This window comes from Canis lupus, chromosome 9 (assembly GCF_011100685.1).
Source record: "Canis lupus familiaris isolate Mischka breed German Shepherd chromosome 9, alternate assembly UU_Cfam_GSD_1.0, whole genome shotgun sequence".
NCBI lineage: Eukaryota > Metazoa > Chordata > Mammalia > Carnivora > Canidae > Canis > Canis lupus.
Genome location: NC_049230.1, coordinates 60,126,727 through 60,150,535, shown reverse-complemented (window position 1 = coordinate 60,150,535; position 23,809 = coordinate 60,126,727). Strand labels below are relative to the sequence as shown.

Genomic DNA, 23,809 nt, shown 5'->3' with positions numbered 1-23,809 from the left:
ATAGTGATATGTCCAAACAATGAAATGGTATTCAGTAAAAAAAAAAAAAAAAAAAGTAAGCTATTAAGTCTGGAAAACACATGGAGAAAACTTAAATGCACATTACTAGATGAAAAAAGTCAATCTGAAAAATCTACATACTATATGATTCCATTATATGGCATTCTGGAAAAGGTAAAACTGTGGAGACAGTAAAAAGATCAGTGGTTGCCAGGGCATAGGTGGGAGAGAGGAATGATCAGGTGGAACACAAAAGATGTTAGGGACATTAAAATTACTCTCTATGATACTATAGTGGTGTCAATAGACATTTGTCAAAACTCATAGAATGTACAACACCAAGAGTGAACCTTAATGTAAACTATGGATTTGAGTGATGATGATGTGTCAATGGAGTTCATCAATTATGACAACTGTAACATTCTTGTAGGGATGTGGATAATTGGGGAAGTTCAGTGTGTGTATGGGGCCTGCAGGCATGTGGGAACTCTGTACCACGTGGTCAATTTTGCTATAAATTTATAACTGCTCTAAAAAAATTAAGGCTATTAAGGGAAAAAATAGAAAAAAGAAAATATCTAAAGTTGAGATTGCTATGCATTTATAGATGAGGACAATGTGGTTTAGAGAAGCAAAACAATTTGCCCAAATTCCCCCATTTAATAATTAATGTAACTGGGATATCTGCCTTAAGAAACTGAAGTAATAAAATGTTTAAGAAAGGCAAACAAAAACCACACACACACACACACACACACACACACACATACAAAATGAGGCTCAAAGAAGTTAAATATTATAAAAACTCACACAGCATATAAACGGCAGAGCCAGCATCTGAATCTATTCCAAATGGCTCCAGAGCCTGTATTTTAATCCCTTCCTCGTAGCACTATTCCTGCGCCTAGATACAGTCACGCATGGAGACAGAACTTCAGAAGCCATCACCTCTCCTTCCAGGTAGGCACACATAAGCCCACCTACAGACATGCAAGGAGCACATGCATGAACAGAGAACATGTGTGTGTGCAAGAACACACATGTTCGTGTACATGCTTCACATATATGTGCACAAAATACCACCACCCCTGTTGCTGCATGGCCCTAATTCCCTTTCCAGGAATATGGGGCTACACCTCTAGAGCCCAGGTTCCCCAAGGCTCAGAGTTCAGTGAGGACAATGTTCTTCTCTCTTGGGAAGATCACAGGGACAAGGCCCTCAGGGCTCTAAGATTCACGGAAGACAGGCCCCTGGGTCTCCTCTTCCATCACCAACATCCACTGTACATAGAGAGAAGAGATTGCACTTTTCTGAAAGTAGATCGGCACTTGCCCTGCCCTGCTTCCTCACAGATTCAGAGCCTGATCTCAACTCCCTGGCAGGCCCTGACACTGGTCAGGACCCTGACTCTCCTCTGTCAAGCCCACAGGTAGGCAGGCTGAGGGGTCTTTGGGAACAGAGACTGGGGGTCAACCTCTTCATATGATCTTCCTCCCTTTTCCTCATCCTAGTTTCTCTCCGCCGTCTCAAAGACAGGAAACAAGTGAATGAGAAAGCTAGCATAATGCAGGGGATAAGCCACACGTTCTCAAGCTGGACTCCACCACCTTAGCTGTGTGGACTTATGCAAGTCACTTCAATTCCTTGTACCTCACTTTCATTATCTGTAAAATGGGGTGTTGTGAAGACTAATTGATTTAATGTATGTAAAATTCCTGTCTGGTACACATAAGCACTGTGTCATTACTAGCTATTATATTACGATGATGGAGAATATCCATGGGAAGTGGCTGGAATGAAGTGGGTGTCTCTGGTAGGAGACATCTGGATGAGGCACTGACAGCTCAACAAAGGGACACAAGCGACTGGGTTTCAGCACAAGTCCCACTTTAAGCACTTCTGGTCCATCAGAGGGATTCCAAACATATGTTGAGACAGAAGACAATAATTCACACAAATTAATCCAGGAGGCATATTTCCAATGTCCGCTTGTTTTAGAATCTACAATTTAACAGCTGGGAATGGCTGGGCCAAGCTCCAATCTGATATAGGAGTGAATACTAGGCATAAAGCAGAGATTTTGGAGAGCTGAACAGAGAAGGACCATCCCTGGAAAAAGCCCTGAAAGACTCTATGTCCCTAAGCAGGACATATCTGTATATAAAGTTAAATATGGAAGGAATTCCTTACTCCATACCTATAATCTGGCTTCAGACAGGCAACCACACACACAAAAAAACAGACACACACCACAACAAACACAAATATAAAGGAGATATATTCCTTTACAGAAGATGGAATTGTTATTTATGCATTGCTCTGCAACTTACTTTTATCATTTAACAAAATATCATGGACAATAGTATAACCTTGATAATATAGCTTAGCAATGACTAGCTCTGCCATCAGACTGCCTGAATTAAAATCCCAGTTCTACCACTTACTAACTGTGGTATCTGGTAAATTACTTTGCTAAATTCTATTTTTTTAATTGCAAATAAGGATAATAATGGTGCCTATTTAGGATTTGGGGAAAATAAAATCATAAAAGATGTGAAAAGCATTTACCTCAGGGTGGAATATGCTAAGTACTAATAAATGTTGACTATCATTAGCCGTCTTATTTCTTTAAAGACTGGGTGCACCGAGTAATGAGAATGCACTATTAACTATTTTGATAATTTGTGGTTATTTAGGTTGTTTCCTCTGTTGGTTTTTTTGTTTGTTTGTTTGTTTCTTTGTTCTTTTTTTATCTGGTATTGTAAGTAATGCTACAAAAATTTGTGTATGTATCTTTGTGCTATGCATATATGAGTATTTTTAAAGGATAGATTTTTATGAGTGGAATTATTGGACAAAGAGATGTAGATTTTCGATTCTGATAGACACTACCAAAAAGCCTATGCAGATTATCCTCTCAATGCCAATGTATGTGAGGGTCTTTTTCCCTTTGAATATTGCCAAAAAAAATTATTGACAATGTGATGAGTGAAAATTGTGTTTCAGTCTAATTTACATTTTCTGATTACCAACTAGGTTGATATGTTTTCAACACATTTCTACAGATGTGTTGTAGATATTTTCTTGAGTCAATAGTTAATATTTTAGTTGTACTTATGATCTCTTTTGGTGTAAGTTTCACATTTTTGAGTACAGTGTTTTGGCATTCTTGCCTCTACATTTTTTTCCTCAATTGGAATGGCATCCACATCCTGAGACTATATAAATATGTCCTTTATTTTTGGCTGCTGCTTTATGACTTTGATTTTTTACTTCTAGTTTGTTCACTTATATGGGTTTTCTTTCTGTGTGGGTTAGATAGAAATATAGCCTTATTATTTCTTTTTTTTTTACTTTGAATTCATTTTGCCAACATATAGTACATCATTAGTTTCAGAAGTAGCTTTCAATAATTAATCGGTTGCATATAAAAACCAGTGTTCATCACATCATGTGCCTTATTTTTACAACACTTTAGCATGTCTATTGATTCAGATCTATATACATATATAAATATAGGCATACAGAATTCTTTATGTTGGTTCATTGATTGGTTTTTCTTTCTGTGTATCATTATCATATTCTTTTTCATTATTACATACTTTCATTTTTGGTTAGAAAAACTCTCTGTTGAGGTGCCTGAGTGGTTCAGTCATTTGAGCATCCAACTTTTTATTTCAGCTCAGGTCATGGTTTCAGAGTTCTGAGATTGAACCCTGCATCAGGCTTGGCACTGGGCATGGAGCCTGCTTAAGGTTCTTTCTCTCTTTCTCCCTCTGCCCTTCTCACACACGCACACACACACACAAACTCTCTCTCTTTCTCTCTCTCAGAAAAGAGAAGAAAAGAAAGTAAAAGAAAAGCTCTGTCATTATACTAATTTTTCAAAATTGTCTTTCCTGGGCCATTTATTTCTCTAAATGAATTTTATAATGACCTTCTCAGTTCTATTAAAAATGCTCTTGTGGGGATGCCTGGGTGGCTCAGCGGTTGAGCGTCTGCCTTCAGCTCAGGGCATGATCCTGGGTCCTGGGATCGAGTCCCACACCAGTCTCCCCTCTAGGAACCTACTTTTCCCTCTGCCTGTGTCTCTGCCTCTCTCTCTCTCTCTCTGTGTGTGTGTGTGTGTGTGTGTGTGTCTCATGAATAAATAAATAAGATCTTTTAAAAAAGATCCCTGAACTACAGGATCACATCCTGAGCCAAAAGCAGAGCTTAACCGCTGAGCCATCCAGGCATCCCAATAAATAAAATCTTTTAAAAAAATACTCTTGGGGAAAAAGATGCTCTTGGAGTCTTATTGTGGTGCACTAAATTTTATTAATTCTTGAAGAATTTTTTCCAGCTGTATTGAGATATAATTCACATATAACATTGCGTAAGTTAAAAGTGTACAACATGATGATTTGATATTCTTACACATTGTACGATGATTCCCACAGTATGGTTACTTAATATCTCTCTCACTTCACATAATTACTATCTCTAGTTCTTTTACAAGAACATTTAAGAACTACGCTCTCAAAGTGAATGGTGGTTAGGAGGAGCTGGGAGAGTGAGGGAATCGGGGAGATGTTGTTTAAGGGTACAAACTCACAACCAGTAGATGAATAAATCCTGTAGATGTAGCACACAGCATAGCGATTATAGACAACAATAATGAATTATATATAAACTTCATAGTTTCTAAGAGAAATTGCTCTTCCCATCACAAAAAAAGAAATGATAATTATGTGGTGTGATAGGGGTGTTAGCCAATGCTATGCTGGTAATCATACTGCAATTTAAATGCATCAAATCAACACATTTTACGACTTAAGATTACACAGTGTTATATGTCAGTTATAGCTCAATGAAAGTAAATAATAAATATCTACTCTCCTAGCAAATATCAAGTATATACTACAATATTATTAACTTTTGTCAGCATGCTTTACATTAGATTTCCAGAACTTACTGACCTTACAACTGGAAATTTGTACCTTTTGTTTGACATGTCCCCATTTCTCCCATCTCACATCTCTGGTAACCACAATCCTACTCTCTGTTTCTATGAATTTATCTTTTTTAGACTCAGCAATAGAAAAGAAGGAAATCCTGCCAGTTGCAACAACATGGGTGGAACTTGTGGGCATCATGCTAAAAAGATAAAGACAGCTACTGTATAATATCACATGTGTAATCACAGAATTGGCATTTTAAAATATTGAATCTTCTTTTTGTAGAAATATAGTACCTCTATAGTATCTCCATTTATTTAGATATCCCTTTGTGTTCTGTTACACTTTCTTCAGACAGATCTTTCTCATTTCTTTTTACTTTTTTCTATCAGATTTATTCCCAAATATTTTTTAGACTTTTTTTTTTGGAAGAAAAAACAATTTTTTAAAAAAGATTTTATTTATTCACTTGAGAGAAAGAGAGGGAGCGTGCAAGAGAGAGCACAGCAGGGGGAGGAGCAGAGAGAGAAGGAGCAGCAGACCCCCCACACACACACCCCAAGCAGGGACCCTCACAGGAAGGGCTATTCTGGGATTACGACCTGAGAGGACCAGACGCTTAACCAAAAGAGCCACCCAGGTACCTCTAGTTTATTATTTTTTTAAGATTATTTATTTATTTATTTGAGAGTGGGCTGGGAAGGGACAAAAAATCTGAAGCAGAATCTCTACTGAGCGCAGAGCCCAATGTGGAGCTCAATCCCATGACTAAGTGTGAACTCATGACTTGAACCATAACCAAGAGTCAGATGCTTAATCACCTGAGCCACCCAAGCACCACAAAACAATGATTTATTTTTTTAATGAAGTTACCAAGCTGCTGAATCTTAAGGCCTCAACAAATGTTGCACCTTAGTATTTTCATTGAACAATAAGACCTTCTATCTTGATTTCCTGGGAAATAGCAATTTTGTTTCTTTAGTTGTTTCCATATCCTGAACAGCCATGGCAAATGGTTTAACATGGTGGCTACTGCTTTGAGGGGATTTTAAGCAGATGAATTCTCTTTTCCCTCATAACGGCTGCTGGAATTCATCAAAAGTTCATCCATCCATCAAGACTTCTCTATCCTGGTGGGCCAGAATCCTGCTTTGGCTGCCAGGGCTTCAATCAGCTAAATATGATATTCCTGAAATCTCATGGATTTACTTTGTGTCATTTTTAAATATTTCCATAAGCAATGTTCTGAACAGATGATCTCCTCAGGTTTTACTTCTCTTGTTATGAAGTCTTTAACAAAGTCCAAAAAGTAGATTGCTATAAGTTTATTGTAGGTTTCAAGAAAATCATTAAACTGTTTGGTCTGATCAGATTCTGGTAATTGTGCTGCCATATGCTTTTGGTATGTTTATACCTTTTCTAATGCATGAGTTTCCTTATTTTTTTGGAAAATGAGTTCTCCAAACTTTGTTTGAATGTCTCCAATGAGGCCTGATTTCTTACTGGAGCATAGGCTCTCATATCCTATACCCATGAGAGGCTGGGAGGCTTCCTGACAATCCAAGTACAGACAGAGAGTCTGGGTCAGGATAAGTGCTACAGTGGCTAGATGGTTAGACTTTCTTGCCATGGCCAAAGGAAATTTTTTACTCCACTATATTTTTCTACTGCAGGGTAAATATTAATATTTGTATTAGGTATCTTATACCTAGCCACTTTGATACATCTTCATAGTTTAAACGCTCTCAGATGAGTACCTTGGATTTTCCTAGATAGCCAAACAAGTCAACTAAAAAATAATGGCAAGTGAAATATTATGCCTCTTTCATTATTTTTGCTTTTTCACTGGCTTTCACTACCATCTGAGTACTATAGCTTAATAGTGGTAACAGAGGCCGTCCTTGACGTGTCTTTGGCCTAATTGGTGGAATGGGATGCTTATATTCAAAGTTTTCTAGACAGGTATTATTTAAAAGTGTAGAATGAAGGCTCCACAGGTATTTAGTCAAAAATTTCATTTATATAAAGACATTCCATGGGCAAAGAAGAGAAAAAAACCTAAGGAGTTGCTGAAGATACAAATGAAAAAGAATCTCTAGAAAGAGAAATTGAGAAACTCAGACAAATTAGACTAGCAGAATTTCCTTTAAAAAATTATGCTGAGTAAAATAAGTCAATCGGAAAAGGACAAACATTATATGGTCTCATTCAATTGGGGAATATAAATATTAGTGAAAGGGAATAAGGGGAAAGGAGAGAAAATGAGTGAACATATCAGTGAGGGTGACAAAACATGAGAGACACCTAACTCTGGGAAATGAACAAGGGGTAGTGGAAGGGGAATTGGGCGGGGGGTTGGGGTGACTGGGTGATGGGCACTGAGGGGAGCACTTGGCGGGATGAGCACTGGGTGTTATGCTATATAACAAATTGAACTGGCAAATTGAACTCCAATAAAAATTTTTTTTTAATTTACCTAAGGACAATGGAAAAATATTAGTGTCTCATGTAGAAAGCAGCTTGGAATTTTCTTATTTTTGTCTTATTGGATTTTACTCCCTCTTTCTAGATTTTCTTGAAATAAATACTCTTTAAAATCAGAACAAATATTAATGAGCATTTTTATGACCTGGAAATTAGGGAAGAATCTGACTTGATGAAGTTGCCCTTCACATCTCTCCAACTGCTTCTCCACACCCCGTCCACAGAGGCACAGACATGGAAACAAAGAACTATAGCAGCGAATCAGGCTTTGTCCTCCTGGGCATCTCTTCCAGTCCTCAGCTACAGAAACCACTCTTTGCCATCTTCCTCATCATGTACCTGGTCACTGTCCTGGGCAATGTACTCATCATCTTAGTTATCCAGTCTGACTCCCGGCTCCATACTCCTATGTACTTTTTCCTCAGCAACTTGTCCTTCACAGATATCTGCTTCACAACAGTGATTGTGCCCAACATGCTGGCAAACCTACTATCAGAGACCAAGGTTATCTCCTTTGTGGGTTGCCTGATCCAGATGTATTTCTTCATGGCCTTTGCAAACACTGACAGTTACCTTCTGGCCTCTATGGCCATAGATAGGCTGGTGGCCATCTGCAACCCCTTCCACTATGAAAGGGTCATGAACCCACGGCGTTGTCTCCTCATGCTGCTGGGCTCTTGCACCATCTCCCACCTGCACTCCCTGCTCCGAGTGCTACTCATGTCCCGCCTGTCCTTCTGTGCCTCTCATGTCATTAAGCACTTTTTTTGTGATACCCAACCTGTACTAAAGCTATCCTGCTCTGACACATCCTCCAACCAGATTGTGGTCATGACTGAGACCCTGGCCGTCATCACAACCCCCTTCCTGTGCATCCTCTTCTCCTACCTGCGAATCATCATCACTGTGCTCAGAATTCCCTCTGCAGCTGGGAAGTGGAAGGCCTTCTCTACCTGTGGCTCCCACCTCACTGTAGTGGCTTTGTTCTATGGGAGTGTCATCTATGTCTACTTTAGGCCCCTGTCCATGTACTCAGTGGTGAAGGACCGGGTAGCCACAGTTATGTACACAGTAGTGACACCCATGCTGAACCCCTTCATCTATAGCCTGAGGAACAAAGATATGAAGAGGGGTTTGATTAAATTAAGGGACAGAATTCACTCATAGAAAGAGCAAATAGAGAGTGCTTGGGTGGCTCAGTCAGTTAAATGCCTGCCTTCGACTCAAGTAATAATCCCAAGGTCCTGGGATCATGCCCTGCATTGGGCTCCCTGCTCTGAGGGGAGCCTGCTTTTCCCTCTTCCTCTGCCTGCCACTCCCCCTCCCTGCCTATGCGTTTTCTCTTGCTCTGTCAAAATAAATAAATAAAATATTTTTAAATAGAAAGAGAAAATAAATGGAACACTATCATTAGGAGGTGACCTAAGGGATGATCACATTATCTTTCCCATCTACCCATTTGTCACATGGCACCCAAAGAGATCATAAAAGATATTGTGGAAAGCAATAAGAGCCTTGACTGGAAGCTAGAACAGTTAGTTTCTATCAACAACATTGACCAATTACATGTGCAATCCCAGGCCAAGTACTGACTGAATCCACATTTCAGGGAAAACATTTCTGCCAGCTATATAAATAAAGTATCTTGAAGTGGAATAAAGCTAAGCCTCTTCTATGGGTTTGACTTTCTCTATTACTCAAGAAAGTACAAAGTCTTTCTAGTCTTTGAGAATAAGAATTCTCAAAGTTTTGAGAATAAGAAACACAGGAATTTGGTAGGAAATTGGGAAAGATTTCTTGGAATAATGACCTAAGATTGTCTTTAAGGATGGATTGATTTTGAAAGATAAAAGTTCAATAGGAAAGGGGCAGATCACTGCAAATAGTTTAAACCACACAAGGGGAAGAGACATAAACACTACAATGTGTTTGAGGGACAGTAGAAAGCCCTGTGAGGCTTGTTCAGTTTAAGAACAGAGAGAATAAGGCTAGAGAGATGAAAGAATCTACAAAGCAGATTTAGTGCCCACTCCAACACTAAGAAGTCCTCACAAAGAAATCTCAGCCCTTGACTACTTTTTTTTCCCTTCCCCCTTGCTTCTGCCTTTGGCCACATGGCCATGATCCTCACTGAAATGCCCTTTTTATCCTGGGGCAAAAAAGCAATGTGTGTCAGTCAGGATAAGCTAGGTTGTGCTGAGGAAACAAACAATGTCAAAATCCTTGGACCTTGATTATGAAAGATGTATTTCTTATTGACACTGCATGTTCACCACTGAAAAGCATGAGGGTGCTGCTCATCTTAAACAGGCACCAAAGCTGATGGAGTAGACACCATTTTAAACACTAATCATGACTCCATCAGAAGTTGAGGAAAACTTGAAGATTTTGCACTGGCGTCTAAATACTCTGGTCTAGATGTGATTCATGTCACTGTGGCCACCACTCATTTTCAACAACTAATCTCACAACCCATCCCAAACACAAGGATCCCAACAGGCACAATTCAACAGTGCATCTGTCTTTTTGTTTTTTTTGTTTGTTTGTTTTTGTTTTTGTTTTTGTTTTTTTTATTGGAGTTCAATTTGCCAACATATAGCATAACACCCAGGGCTCATCCCATCTGTCAAATGGGGACCCAAAATGATTGAATAAATGGATTTAATGACTTCTACACAACACTAATAGCACACGAATACACAAGTGTGAATTTGTTGCTTAATCAATTGTAGCTGATTATCAATTTCAATAACACAAATAACACAAGACTCTATACTGTCTGTGGAGTCCTGCCTAATATATCCTCAAGTTTGAACAACCTTTAGCTTGTATTAATCATAAGTTTGCTGAAGACAGGAACTTAACTTGAATATCAGACTTTTGGCCTTAACGATATAACCAGAGGTGTATGGTTGCCTAATGGAACACAGAGATACGTAGGGCCCCACATTAAGACCCCTGCCATTACTGCTACTGTGAACTGTCTAGTGGTCAGGAAGCAACCAGCAATCCAGGAAACAAACTCAAGTTGCACTTGCCTTCATATTGTACAAGCATGCCTGGCTTTTACCACTATCTCTCACCAGTCACTCAACTTTTGGGATGCTGGCCTACAAGGTCTGTACTCTTTCTACTTCCTCTATTCCTGTGCCATAGTTTTACCCAAGTATATGCAACCACCTTAAAAAGTGAATAATGCCTGGCATATAGGGAATACACAAATTCATTAATTATACCTTCAGTAAATTCTAAACATAAGTCAGTCATTCGGTTCCAGGAAACCAAACATATTTTTTTCTGGGTCCCCTCTGCCTTCAGTCCCAGACTCCTTTTTCTCAACAAGACATAATCACTAAGAAATCAAGGTCTTTGGGGTGCCTGGGTGACTCAGTTGGTTAAGTGTCTGGCATTGTGGGATTGAGTTCACATCGAGCTCCCTCCTCAGTGTGGATCTGCTTGTCCCTCTCCCCCTGCCCCTCTCCTATGCTCCTGCTCTTTCTCTTTCTCCCAAATAAATAAAGTCTTTTTTTTAAAAAAAGAAATTAAGATATTTTAGGTATAATCCTACAGGTATTCCATAAAATACATGACAAGTGACTGTGAGATAACATGTTGGCATAAGTTACCAATCTGGCCCCCAGGTTAGTACCCGCATTCTCAGTCACAGCCAGAGTGCTGCTTCTGTCAGAACAGGAGGCATTTTCCACAGGATCTCGTGCTATCCTTCAAAAGGGTAAGGTGATGTTGGCAGGTAGTATTGAAAAATTTAATCAAAGCTTTATTATCCAAAGGAGCCTCGATGAATGTGGAAATTTGCTAATAAATATTGGTAAGAATGAAATAAATCCCTTCTGAAAGTACATAGTATCAGAGCAAAGGTCTAAGGAGGCTTTCTGAACACCTTGCCAGGTCAGGTGAGATACTTCTATCTGGCCCTTGGGGGTAGACCTGGAAATCCCTTCACAGCTGCTCCTCCCACCTTATAGATAGATACCTGCAAGGCTGGTGAATGGTGAATACAACAGTGCAATAATACTAGAATCATGTTCTTTAATGAGGAAACTGTGAAAGGAAATATACTGGGTCCTTCTACAGCAAGCTCATTACATATATGTAAATATTAGAGATTTCACTCTACTGAGTTAAGAACAATTATTTCTTTGGACAAGTTCTGCCTACTTATCATAATGAGTGACATAAATAAGGAGAGGTATCAATCATGAATACTGAAGAGGACCTAGATAAGAGTGGAGTATTTTTGACATTGAAGAGTCTGATAGAGAAGGTATTAGCTAAGAAGACAGAAAAGGAGTAGTCAGATAATCCAAGAGTAGAATTCTCAAGAGATGAGGATATGGATATATAAGCACACACACACAGAGCAGAATAATCTCCTCCCAGCCAAGCAATCTCCAGGAAATTTCCATCAGAACTTACACATGAAAGAAAGAAATGAGCTAGTTAGGATGAACTTGGTTTGCAATGTTAAATACAAACACCACTGAGCTTGTCCAGAACCATTGCATTCCCTGAATAGAAAATGTGTTCTGAAGGTCATTGTTTCTGGATATATCAGGAATTTCAGACACATGCCATAAGGTAGTTCTTAGGGGCATACCCAGAAACTCAGATCATCTGAGCCAGAGTCTTACTGATCTGCATCATAGGTAACCCTAGGCTTGCTGCACAAGACATAAATAATCAGAGTTTAATGGAACTGAGGATGTTCAAAAGATGAAGGTGAAACAAGCCAGTTCCCCATTGGCATAAAGAATTTGAGGACCTGGTAAAACTACTTTGACCATCATCAGCTCTCAGATTCCTGCCAGAATACCTTAGGGTTTTTATTTTATTTATTTATTTTTTTATTTTTTTATTTATTTTATTTTTTTTTTTTTTACCTTAGGGTTTTTAGATCCCCTTATCCAATCCATCCACCACCAAGCCCTGCCCTAACCCAACAAACACCTGCCCCTTGTTAGGGAGGTGGGATAACTGTTACTTAAATCAGAGGCAGCCTAGCAGTCAGAAACCAGGTAAAGAACCATAAGAAGGGCTCCCACTCCAGCACCAACCTAACAGTCACTCTGGTAAGTCAGAGGACTACTCTGCCTCACTTTGAAGTTGAGGACAGTTACCCATACACAGGGCCACCCTGGAGCCGCTGTAAACTGAGAACCTGAGATCAGGTGGAGCTTGTGAACTGAAGCACTGTACACAACAGAAAAGACTGGATCAGGTGATGGAATAACATCTTTGCATCCGCCCCCCCCCTTGTAACAATAAAATCATGTCTAGCTATTTTTAAATATATATCTTTCAGTATGTGAGTGAATAAATGAACAATGTTATATCCAGACAATGACATTTAGTACAAACAATAAATGAGCTTAAAGTCTGGAAAACACATGGAGAAAACTTAAATGGATATTACTTAACGAACGAAGTCAGTCTGAAAAGGCTCAATGCTATATGATTCCATTATATGAAATTCTGGAAAAGGTAAACCGTGGAGATAGTAAAACATCTCTGGTCACCAGGGCATAGGTGGAAGGGAGAAACAAATAGGCAAAACACCAAGGACTTTAAGGACTGGGAAACTATATATATATGAGAAACTATCATATTCTTTTTTTTCTTTTTTTTTATTGGAGTTCTATGTGTCAACATATAGCATAACACCCAGTGCTCATCCCGTCAAGTGCCCCCCCTCAGTGCCCATCACCCAGTCACCCCAACCCCCCACCCACTTCCCCTTCCACTACCCCCTGTTCACTTCCCAGAGTTAGTGTCTCTCATGTTTTGTCACCCTTACTGATATTTTCACTCATTTCCTCTCCTTTCCCTTTATTCCCTTTCACTATTTTTTATATTCCCCAAATGAATGAGAACATATAATGTTTGTCCTTCTCTGATTGACTTATTTCACTCAGCATAATACGCTCCAGGTCCATCCACGTTGAAGCAAATGGTGGGTATTTGTCGTTTCTAATGACGGAGTAATATTCCATTGTATACATAGACCACATCTTCTTTATCCATTCATCTTTTGATGGATACCGAGGCTCCTTCCACAGTTTGGCTATTGGGGACATTGCTGCTAGAAACATCGGGGTGCAGGTGTCTCGGTTTTTCACTGCATCTGTATCTTTGGGGTAAATCCCCAGCAGTGCAATTGCTGGGTCGTAGGGCAGATCTATTTTTAACTCTTTGAGGAACCTCCACACAGTTTTCCAGAGTGGCTGCACCAGTTCACATTCCCACCAACAGTGTAAGAGGGTTCCCCTTTCTCCACATCCTCTCCAACATTTGTGGTTTCCTGCCTTGTTAATGTTCCCCATTCTCACTGGTGTGAGGTGGTATCTCACTGTGGTTTTGATTGGTATTTCCCTGATGGCAAGTGATGCAGAGCATTTTCTCATGTGCATGTTGGCCATGTCTATGTCTTCCTCTGTGAGATTTCTGTTCATGTCTTTGGCCCATTTCATGATTGGATTGTTTGTTTCTTTGCTGTTGAGTTTCATAAGTTCTTTATAGATCTTGGAAACTAGCCCTTTATCTGATATGTCATTTGCAAATATCTCCTCCCATTCTGCAGGTTGTCTTTTAGTTTTGTTGACTGTATCCTTTGCTGTGCAAAAGCTTCTTATCTTGATGAAGTCCCAATAGTACATTTTTGCTTTTGTTTCTTTAGCCTTCGTGGATGTATCTTGCAAGAACTTACTGTAGCCGAGTTCAAAAAGGGTGTTGCCTGTGTTCTCCTCTAGGATTTTGATGGAATCTTGTCTCACATTTAGATCTTTCATCCATTTTGAGTTTATCTTTGTGTATGGTGAAAGAGAATGGTCCACTTTCATTCTTCTGCATGTGGATGTCCAATTTTCCCAGCACCATTTATTGAAGAGACTGTCTTTTTTCCAGTGGATAGTCTTTCTAAACTATGGATTTGAGTGATGATGATGTGTCAGTGGAGTTAATCAATTACGCCAACTGTAGCATTCTTGTAGGGGTATTGATAATTAGGGGATTTGGTGCATGTGTAGGGACTGCAAGTATGTAGGAACTCTATGTATGTAATAATTTTGCTGTGGTCCTGTACCTGCTCTGAATACCTTAAGTCCGCCAAAGGAAAAAAAATTTAAATATCCGGGAACAATCAACAAAACCCCCCAAAAAAGAATGATCCTTTTTAGGAAATGGGCAGAAAACACCATTTGCTTCGATGTAAATGGAACTGGAGGGTATCATGCTGTGTGAAATAGGTCAGTCGGAGAAGGACAATCATTATATGGTTTCACTCATGTGTGGAATATAAGACAGAGTGACGGGGATTATAAGGGAAAGGAAGGGAACCGAGTGGGAAAAATTAGAGAGGGAGACAAACCATGAGAGACTCCTAACTGGGAAACAAAGAAAGGATTGAGGAAGGGGAGGTGGGTGAGAGGATGGGGTAACTGGGTGATGGGCACTGAGGAGGGGACTTGATAGGAAGAGCACTGGGTGTTATACTATATGTTGGCACATTGAATTTAAATTAATCTCATAAGATTTTAATAAATCTTTTAAATTTTTTAAGATTATTTATTTATTTATTTATTCATGAGAGACACACCGAGAGAGGCAGAGACATAGGCAGAGGGAAAAGCAGGCTCCCCACGGGGATCCTGATGTGGGACTTGATCCCAGGACCCCAGGATCATGACCTGAGTCAAAGGCAGATGCTCAACCACTGAGCCACCCAGGCTTCCCCCCCAAATTTTTTTTAAATTTTAAAAAAATATAAAATAGGCAGAAGACATAAAGAGATGTTTCCAAAGATGAAATACAGATGGCCAACAGACACATGAAAAGATGCTTAACATCATTGATCTGGGAAATGCAAATCAAAATTACAATAAGATATCACCTCAAACATGTCAGAATGGTTATAAACAACAACACAAGAAACAACAGGTGTTGGTGATGATGTGGAGAATGGGAATCCTGTTGCACTATGGGTAGGAATGCAAACTGGTACAACCAGCATGGAGGTACCGCAAAAGGTTAATAATAGAGCTGCCCTATGATCCAGCTTTGTACTAGTAGGTATTTATCCAAAGAAAACTAATTCCAAGGGAAACATATACCCTGATTTCTATAGCAGCATTATCAGCAATAGCCAAAATATGAAAACACTCCAAGTAACTTCCACTGATGAATGGTATATATGTATATACCACCTCATATATATATATGATTTTATATATATAATTTTATTTTACATATATATAAAAGAGATTATATATATTATATATATAATGGATTACTACTCAGTCATCAAAGAGAATGAGATGTTTCCATTTACAACAACATGGATGGTGCTAGAGAGTGTTATGCTTAGGGAAGTAAGTCTGTCAGAGAATCACAAATACCATATGATTTCACTCACATGTGGAATTTAACAAACCAAACAATCGAGCAGAGGAAAAAGAGAGAGAGAGGCAAACCAAGAAACAGACACTTAACTATAGAGAACAAACTGATGGTTACTAGAGAAGAGGGATGGGATGGGTTAAATAGGTGATGAGATTAAGGAGTATGCCTGTGGTGATGAGCACCAGGGGCTGTATGGAAGTGTTGAATCACTGAAACTAATATTACACTATATGTTTATTACCAGAATTAAAATAGAATATTTTTTCTATTCTATTAGAATAGATTTTATTATCTAAACCTGTGCAACGATGCAAAAGCTCACACACCCTGGAGGAGGTAGAGCCAGTGTCTGAATCTATTCATTCTGGTTCCAGAGCCTGTATCTTAATTTAATCCCTTTCCCATAATACTACACCTGCGCCTAGATACAGTCATGCATGCAGACAGAACTTCAGAGATGTCAGAGGCCATCACCTTTCCTTCCAGGTAGGCACACATAAGCCTATCCACAGACACGCACGGGAACACATACATGAACAGAGAGCATGCATGTGTGCATGAAAACACATGTTCGTGTACATAGTTCACATACATGTGAATCGAACACCTGCACCCTTGTTGCTACATTGCCCTAATTACCTTCCCCAAATATAAGACTATACCTCTAGAGCCCAGGTTCCCCAAGGCTCAGAGCTCAGTGAGGACATCAGATGTTCTTCTCTCTTGGGAAGACCACAGGGCCAATGCCCCCAGGGCTCTGGCATTAATGGAGGACAGGTCTCTGGGTCTCCCCTTCCATCACCAATATCCACTGTATTTAGAAGAGACAGCACTGTTCTGGAACTAGATCTGCACTTGCCCTGCCCTGCTTCCTCACAGATTCAGAGTCTGACCTCAACTCCCTGGCAGGCCCTGAGACTGGTCAGGACCCGGACTCTTCTCTGTCAAGCCCACAGGTAGGCAGGCTGAGGGGTCTTTGGGAACAGAGACTGGGGGTCAACCTCTTCATATGATCTTCCTCCCTTTTCTTCATCCTAGCTTCTCTCCGCCATCCCAAAAGCCAATAGATTTCACCTCTCTCTTTCTCTTCGTTCATATGTCACATATTTCCGGAGAACACACTCTGTGCAGGCACTGGTCCCTGTCTTTAAAGGCTACAGCCCACATCATACCAACCAAGAGACTCAGAGTTATCTCTCCAAGAAACCAGGCCAGCAGGAAAACAAGTGAATGAGAAAGCTAGCATAATGCAGAGGATAAGAGCACGCTCTCTCAAGCTGGACTCCACCATCCTCTAGCTGTGTGGACTTATGTAAGTCACTTGGATTCCTTGTGCCTCACTTTCCTCATCTGTGAAAAGGAGTATTATAAAAACTAAATGACTTAATGTATGTCAACTTCTTAAAGCAGTGTCTAGCACATGTAAGCACGATGTCACTGCTAACTATTCCATTACCCTCACGGAGAATACCTACAGGAAGGGGCTGCAATGACGTGGATGTCTCTGGTAGGAGACATCTGGATGAGGCACTGACAGCTCAGCAGAAAGACTCAAGAGACTGTGTTTCAGCAAAAGTCCCACTTTCCCACTCTAAGCACTTCTGGTCCATCAGAGGGATCCCAAGTGTATGTTGAGACAGATAGAAGACAATAATTCACACAAATGAATTGAGGAGGCATATTTCCAATGTCCACTTGCCTTGGAATCTATAATTTACCAGCTGGGAATGGCTGAGTTAAGTTCTAATATCATATAGGAGTGAAAACTAGGCATAAAGAAGAGATTTCAGAGAATCGAAAAGAGAAGGACCACACCAGGAAAGGGATCCCCAAGCAGGATGTCATCCATTCAAGGAGCTCATATTTGTTTGCCCCTCTGTTGGAGTGGGAAGAGGGTAATCAGGGAGAAGCTGGGTTCTAAAAACCTGGCCCAGGGCAGTCTAAGTTCAGGTATTGATGCTACAAAGGGAGAGAAGGGCTATTTTCTCATAATCTGACAGAGCTGAGGTCCAAAATCCCCTGCAACCATTCCTCTCTGAGGGGGAAGAAGATAGCTGAGTATAAGGCTTTATGGAATGGGAGGCAGTAAGAAAGAAGGAAAGTAAAAGATCCCAATGCATGGGGGCAAAGAAGGGAGTATGAGGACTGAGTCAGCAGAAGGTGTAAGTCCCTGGGAAGTAAGAGGACTTCTGTTGTAGAGGACACGCCAGCTTCATTCTCAACCACATGTTTATGGTTTGGGGAACAGCCATGATACTGCATCCTTTAGCATAGATAAAACACAATTTGAAACCAAACCTACCTGGGTTTGAGTCTCCGCTATGCCACTTAGCAGCTATGTGGCTCTCTGATCTTCAGTCCCTTTTTTTTAAAAGGGGGAAAGCAATGCTTCCAACAACACAGGGGTAGTATGAGGATTCAATGGACAAGGGCTAAGCCTAGAACCTTCCCAAGAAACTGTAGCTGAATTTTTCTCCAGCTGTCTTTGCTCATTCACAGGAGCAGGTGGGTGAATGGATGATGGGCATCTCTCATCAGTGCATCACATGCCAAGCACTTTGACTTCCTGTTTAGGAAAAGCATGCTTTGCTCCAAGTTTGTAGTCCCCTGTTTGATGTGGTTTGCAGCTAGAAGTACCCTGCATCGGTGGTGAGGAAGCAAGGGAGAGAATGAGATGACAAATGCCCACAAAGTAGAGAATTCCAGTAGAAAAGTTAAGAAATATAGAAATAGTTTCTACTTCCCATCTAACAAGGGAGTAAATACCATTGAAGGTGGGATAGCATAATTTAAAAGTCTTAGGAAGACCCTAGTCCCTCCTGGTCCTTCCTACCACTAACTGAGGACCAGTGCTATCATTAAACTGTCATTTCTCTAGCAGTCATGCTCACTATCTGTAGAAAGCTTCACCAGACCCTTTCATTTAACTCTCTTTTTTCAGCCAGGAACATAAAATGTTTTATTACTGAGCATCATAACTTTCAGTTACATGGTGTCCATCATATCAAAATGTGTTTGCTAATATTACCTCACTTACATAACAGGAAGGTAGAGAAATAATGTCTGTAAATACAAACTTAAGAAGGTACAGAAGCCATTGACGTTATGATGATTGCACTTTTGACAGAAATTAAAAAGCCATCCATATTTACTCTTAAATTGACTGTGAATCAAACTCCCCATGCTGCCTCTTATTCATCACAAGAGCCCTGATAAAGCCTCATTCTACCACCCCTTAGCTGGGTCAGGCAAAACCAGCATTCATGGGATACAGAGGCTAAGCTTTTTTTTTTTTTTTTTTTTGGAATATAAAGATGAATTTATCTGGCAACAAAGATTTAAAAGATTTAAAATTACATTATATACTGATGTCACAAAGGGTTTATTTTATTATTATTTTTATGTATATTTTTTATTGGAGTTCAATTTGCCAACATATAGCATAACACCCAGTGCTCATCCCATCAAGTGCCCCGCTCAGTGCCCATCACCCAGTCACGCCATCCCCACTCACCCACCTCCCCTTCCACTACCCTTTGTTCGTTTCCCAGAGTTAGGAGTCTCTCATGCTTTATCACCCTCTCTGATTTTTCCCACTCATTTTCTCCTCTTTCCCCTATAATCCCTTTCACTATTTTTTATATTCACTGTATGAAAGGAGGCACAGGCACCTCATTTCTGATTTCTACTAATCTTTTTTATTAATACCGCATTTTCACATCAAAGTCTCAGGATAAGCAAGATGTGTAGTTATCTGGCACTGGATAGCATGAGGATCCCTAACTCCACTAACTCTGGGGGCAGAAAACAAGTATGGCAAGTAAGTGGAGCTGACTTTCATCCATGAGACTCACAGACATAAAACACAGACTGCTCAACCAACTACAGTCAAAATCACTGACTTCTTTTCAGGTCTGCTTTTGAAAGTTTTCAGGGACCACCAGATGGGCAGGGTTCTTTTTTTAAAGTTTTTTTTAAATTTTTTTATTTTTTTATAAATTTATTTTTTATTGGTGTTCAATTTGCCAACATATAGAATAACACCCAATGCTCATCCCAGGGTTCTTTATCATTAGCTCTGTAGGTAAGTCTGCAGAGATTCCAGGGTCTGTGGTGCTTCTGCTGCTGCTGCTTTTTTTTAAACAGCAATTTTGGGGTATGACTGATATAAAAAAAGCCCTGCACATTATTTTTTAACTTTATTTATTTATTTATTTATTTATTTATTTATTTATTCATGAGAGATACACAGAGAGAGAGGCAGAGACATAGGTAGAGAGAGAGGCAGGCTCCATGCAGGGAGCCCAATGCGGGACTCAATCCTGGGACTCCCTTGGGACGAAGGCAGGCACTCAACTACTGAGCTACCTAGGCTTCCCAATCCTGCACATTATTAATGCAATTTAATGTGGTGATGGTATCACAGCTATATGCATATTGTCAAGGGACATTTGAGTGTCCAGATGATAGGAGGAGGCAGGACAGAAGGTAGAACCAGCACATCTTATTGATGGCTCTAAGGAGATGAAATGACTTGCCCAAGGCATAAGGAAACATACAATGTTATCCAATTCAGCTCAGTGGGAAAGAGGTTAACCACTGCCCCCTGAGAAATTTCTCCTAGATCTGGCAAATTCCAGGTACAAGCCCAAAGAGGATGAAATGGCTCCTCACGACCAGGGAAAATGATGTCCCAGCAGTGAGGCTGAAAGACATGGCGAAGGAGCTGGAGAAACAGTCCAGAGACTCAAATGAATACATGGCCCAACAGTGGGATGAAGAGTATGGGTCTCAGATTGGGGGTATCTATTAAAATGTTCAATGTTCACAAACTCCAACTCAGCATTCCACATTGCAGGATGTATTCCATACCTTAGAAACTGTCTCATGAGTGCACCACACAACCATACACACAAATATCCATTATAACACCAACTGTGGGGGCAAAGAATTATGGCTACACTGACCCCATTATTGTATATAGTATTTGTTGAAATCTATGGGGGTTAAAAAGCAACTTTGAAATATGCACACAACTCTAGCCCTCTGAAAACTGGAATCATAAGGAACTTTCACCTTTTTAATTATATAATTAATATAAAAAATATATGTCTAAAAAATGTATGTCTAGTATTTTTAAATATGAACAATAAAATAAAAACTGAAATACAGAAGGGTCTTCCCACTGCATCTCTTCAGTATCACTTCAGAAGGAAGTCACACACAGGCAACACACAAACCACAATAAACACAACATATTAAGAAATAATTTTTCCTTTACAAAAATGGGATTGTTATATATATATTATTCTGCAACCTGATTTGTCACTTAAAATATCATGGGTAGTAGTGTAACCTTGATAAATATAGCTTAGCAATAAACAGCTTCTGCTCTACCATCAGACTGCCAAATTAAAATCCCAGCTCTATGGGACGCTGGGTGGCTCAGTTGGTTTAGCATTTGACTTGATCTTTTTTTTTTTTTTATTGGAGTTCAATTTGCCAACATATAGCATAACACCCAGTGCTCATCCCATCAAGTGCCCCCCTCAGTACCCGTGACCCAGTCACCCCAATCCTCCGCCCACCTCCCTTTCCACCACCCCTTGTTCGTTTCCCAGAGTTGGGAGTCTCTCATGTTCTGTCTCCCTTTCTGATATTTCCCACTCATTTTCTCTCCTTTCCCCTTTATTCCCTTTCACTATTTTTTATATTCCCCAAACGAATGAGACCATATAATGCTTGTCCTTCTCCGATTGACTTATTTCACTCAGCATAATACCCTCCAGTTCTATCCACATCAAAGCAAATGGTGGGTATTTGTCATTTCTAATGGCTGAGTAATATTTCATTGTATACCTGACTCTTGATTTCAGCTCAGGTCATGATTTCAGGGTCATGGAATTGAACCCCAAGTCAGGCTAGTGCTCAGCAGCTAGTCTGCTTGAAATTCTCTCTCTTTCCTTAGTGCCTCTCCCCCCACACTCACATGCAAACACTCTCTCTCAAATAAATAAATAAATAAATAAATAAATAAATAAATAAATAATTTTTTAAAAAGGCCAGATCTACTACTTACTAACTGTGGGATCTGGTCAGTTACTTAACTTTGCTAAGTTCTATTTTTATCTGATAAATTAAGGATAATAATAGGGCCTATCTCAGGACTTGGTGAAAATAAAATGATGAAAGACATGCTAAGCACTTAGCTCAGTGTGTGATGAAATGGCATGCTAATAAATGTTGGCTGCATGAGCCATATTATTTCTTTATTGAGTAAAGAGAATGCACTATAAATCGCTTTAATAATTCACCTATTGTGGATACTTACGATGCTTCTCCAAGGAGTGGTTAGTTGGTTTGTTTATATTCTTTTGTTTGGCATTAAAGCAATGATAAAATGAAAAGGTGCACATAATTTTGTGTACACACATATGACTCTTTCTAAAGGACAGATTTCTGTGAGTGAAATCATTCAATAAATAAATGTATATTTGATTCTGAGAAAGAGTACCACAAAGCATATAGTGATTACTCTCTCATTATCAGTATAGGTGAGGATCTTTTTCCTCACATATTGGATATTGTAAAAAAAAAAAAAACTGTATTAACAACGAACTAGGGGTGGTGGAAGGGGAGGAGGGGGGGGTGAATGGGTGATGGGCACTGAGGGGGACACTTAATGGGATGAGCACTGGGTGTTATTCTGTATGTTGGCAAATTGAACACCAATAAAAAATAAATTTATTATTAAAAAAATAAAAATAATAAAAAATTATGAACCCCCCCAAAAAAATCTGATGGGTAAAAATTGTATTTTATTCTAATGTATATACATTATACATACATACACATTACATATACATACATATACACACACATTACATATACACATACATATACATTATACATTATACATCTTGGTTACTGAAGAATGAACATTTTCCCTGTTGCTTTTGGTACAGGCATTGAAGATACTTTTTTGAGTCATCAGTGTAAATTTAGCTTTACATATTATCTCTTTTTGGTGTAATTTTCACAGTTTTGAGTACAATATTTTGTCATTATGCTTCTGCATCTTTTCTCCTTGGAATGGCATCCCTATCCTGAGACCAGAAATACATACTGCTTTTTGGATAATAACTTATGGTTTGGATATTTTTACTTTTTAGTTTGTTCATTTATGTGGGATTTATTTCTATGTGTGTTAGATTGAAATCTAGCCTTAACTTTTCTAAAGTTAAGTTAAGTTAAAAATTAAATATCTTATTTAATAGTTCATCCAGAGCACTGGGTATTGTTCTGTATGTTGGTAAATTGAACACCAATAAAAAATTAATTTATAAAAAAAATAATAGTTCATCCATTTTTCATTGTTATGAAACAAATAGCATATACGAAGTTCCTCATAGTTCAAGATCTATATACATTTGTAAATACACGTATATGGGATTCTTTACATTGACCCTTTACTTGTTTTTTTCTGTGTGTACCATTATCTTATTGTTTTTCATTATTGTGTGCTTTGAGTTTTGGTTAGAAAACTTCTCAGTCATTATTCTAAGCTTTTCAAAATTATCTTGTTTCCCTGTAGCAATGTATGCCTCCAGATGAATTCTAGAATGATCTCAACTCCCATTAAAAATGCCCTTGGCACACTGAATGGTATTAATTGAGAAAATTGACTTCTTCAAGCTTTATCAAGATATAATGGATATGTAACATTGTGTAACTTTAAGGTGTACAAAATGATGACTTGATACACTTACATACTGTAAAATGATTGCCATACTACGGTTACTTAACACCTCCATCACCTCACAAAATGACCGTATCTTTTTGTGTGTGTTTCTTATACATCATATTGGTAAGGGACTTACATTGAAGGCTTTCTCTTCCAATATTTGAATGTTGAGAATGAGGACTTTGTAGTTTTTTAATCAGAAAAACTAATATATATATTTAAAAT

The 23,809-nt window shown here is 39.1% G+C and overlaps 1 protein-coding gene and 1 pseudogene across 1 annotated transcript; one reads left to right on the top strand and one right to left on the bottom strand.

Annotated features, from left to right (window-relative positions):
* Positions 1–6,055: 6,055 nt before the first annotated feature.
* LOC106559323 lies at positions 6,056–6,334 on the bottom strand (annotated as a pseudogene).
* A 1,325-nt stretch (positions 6,335–7,659) lies between these two features.
* OR1L6 (olfactory receptor family 1 subfamily L member 6) lies at positions 7,660–8,592 on the top strand. The gene is given in 1 exon segment (NM_001388817.1): positions 7,660–8,592. A coding segment is annotated over 1 exon segment (933 nt).
* The last annotated feature ends 15,217 nt before the right edge of the window (positions 8,593–23,809 follow it).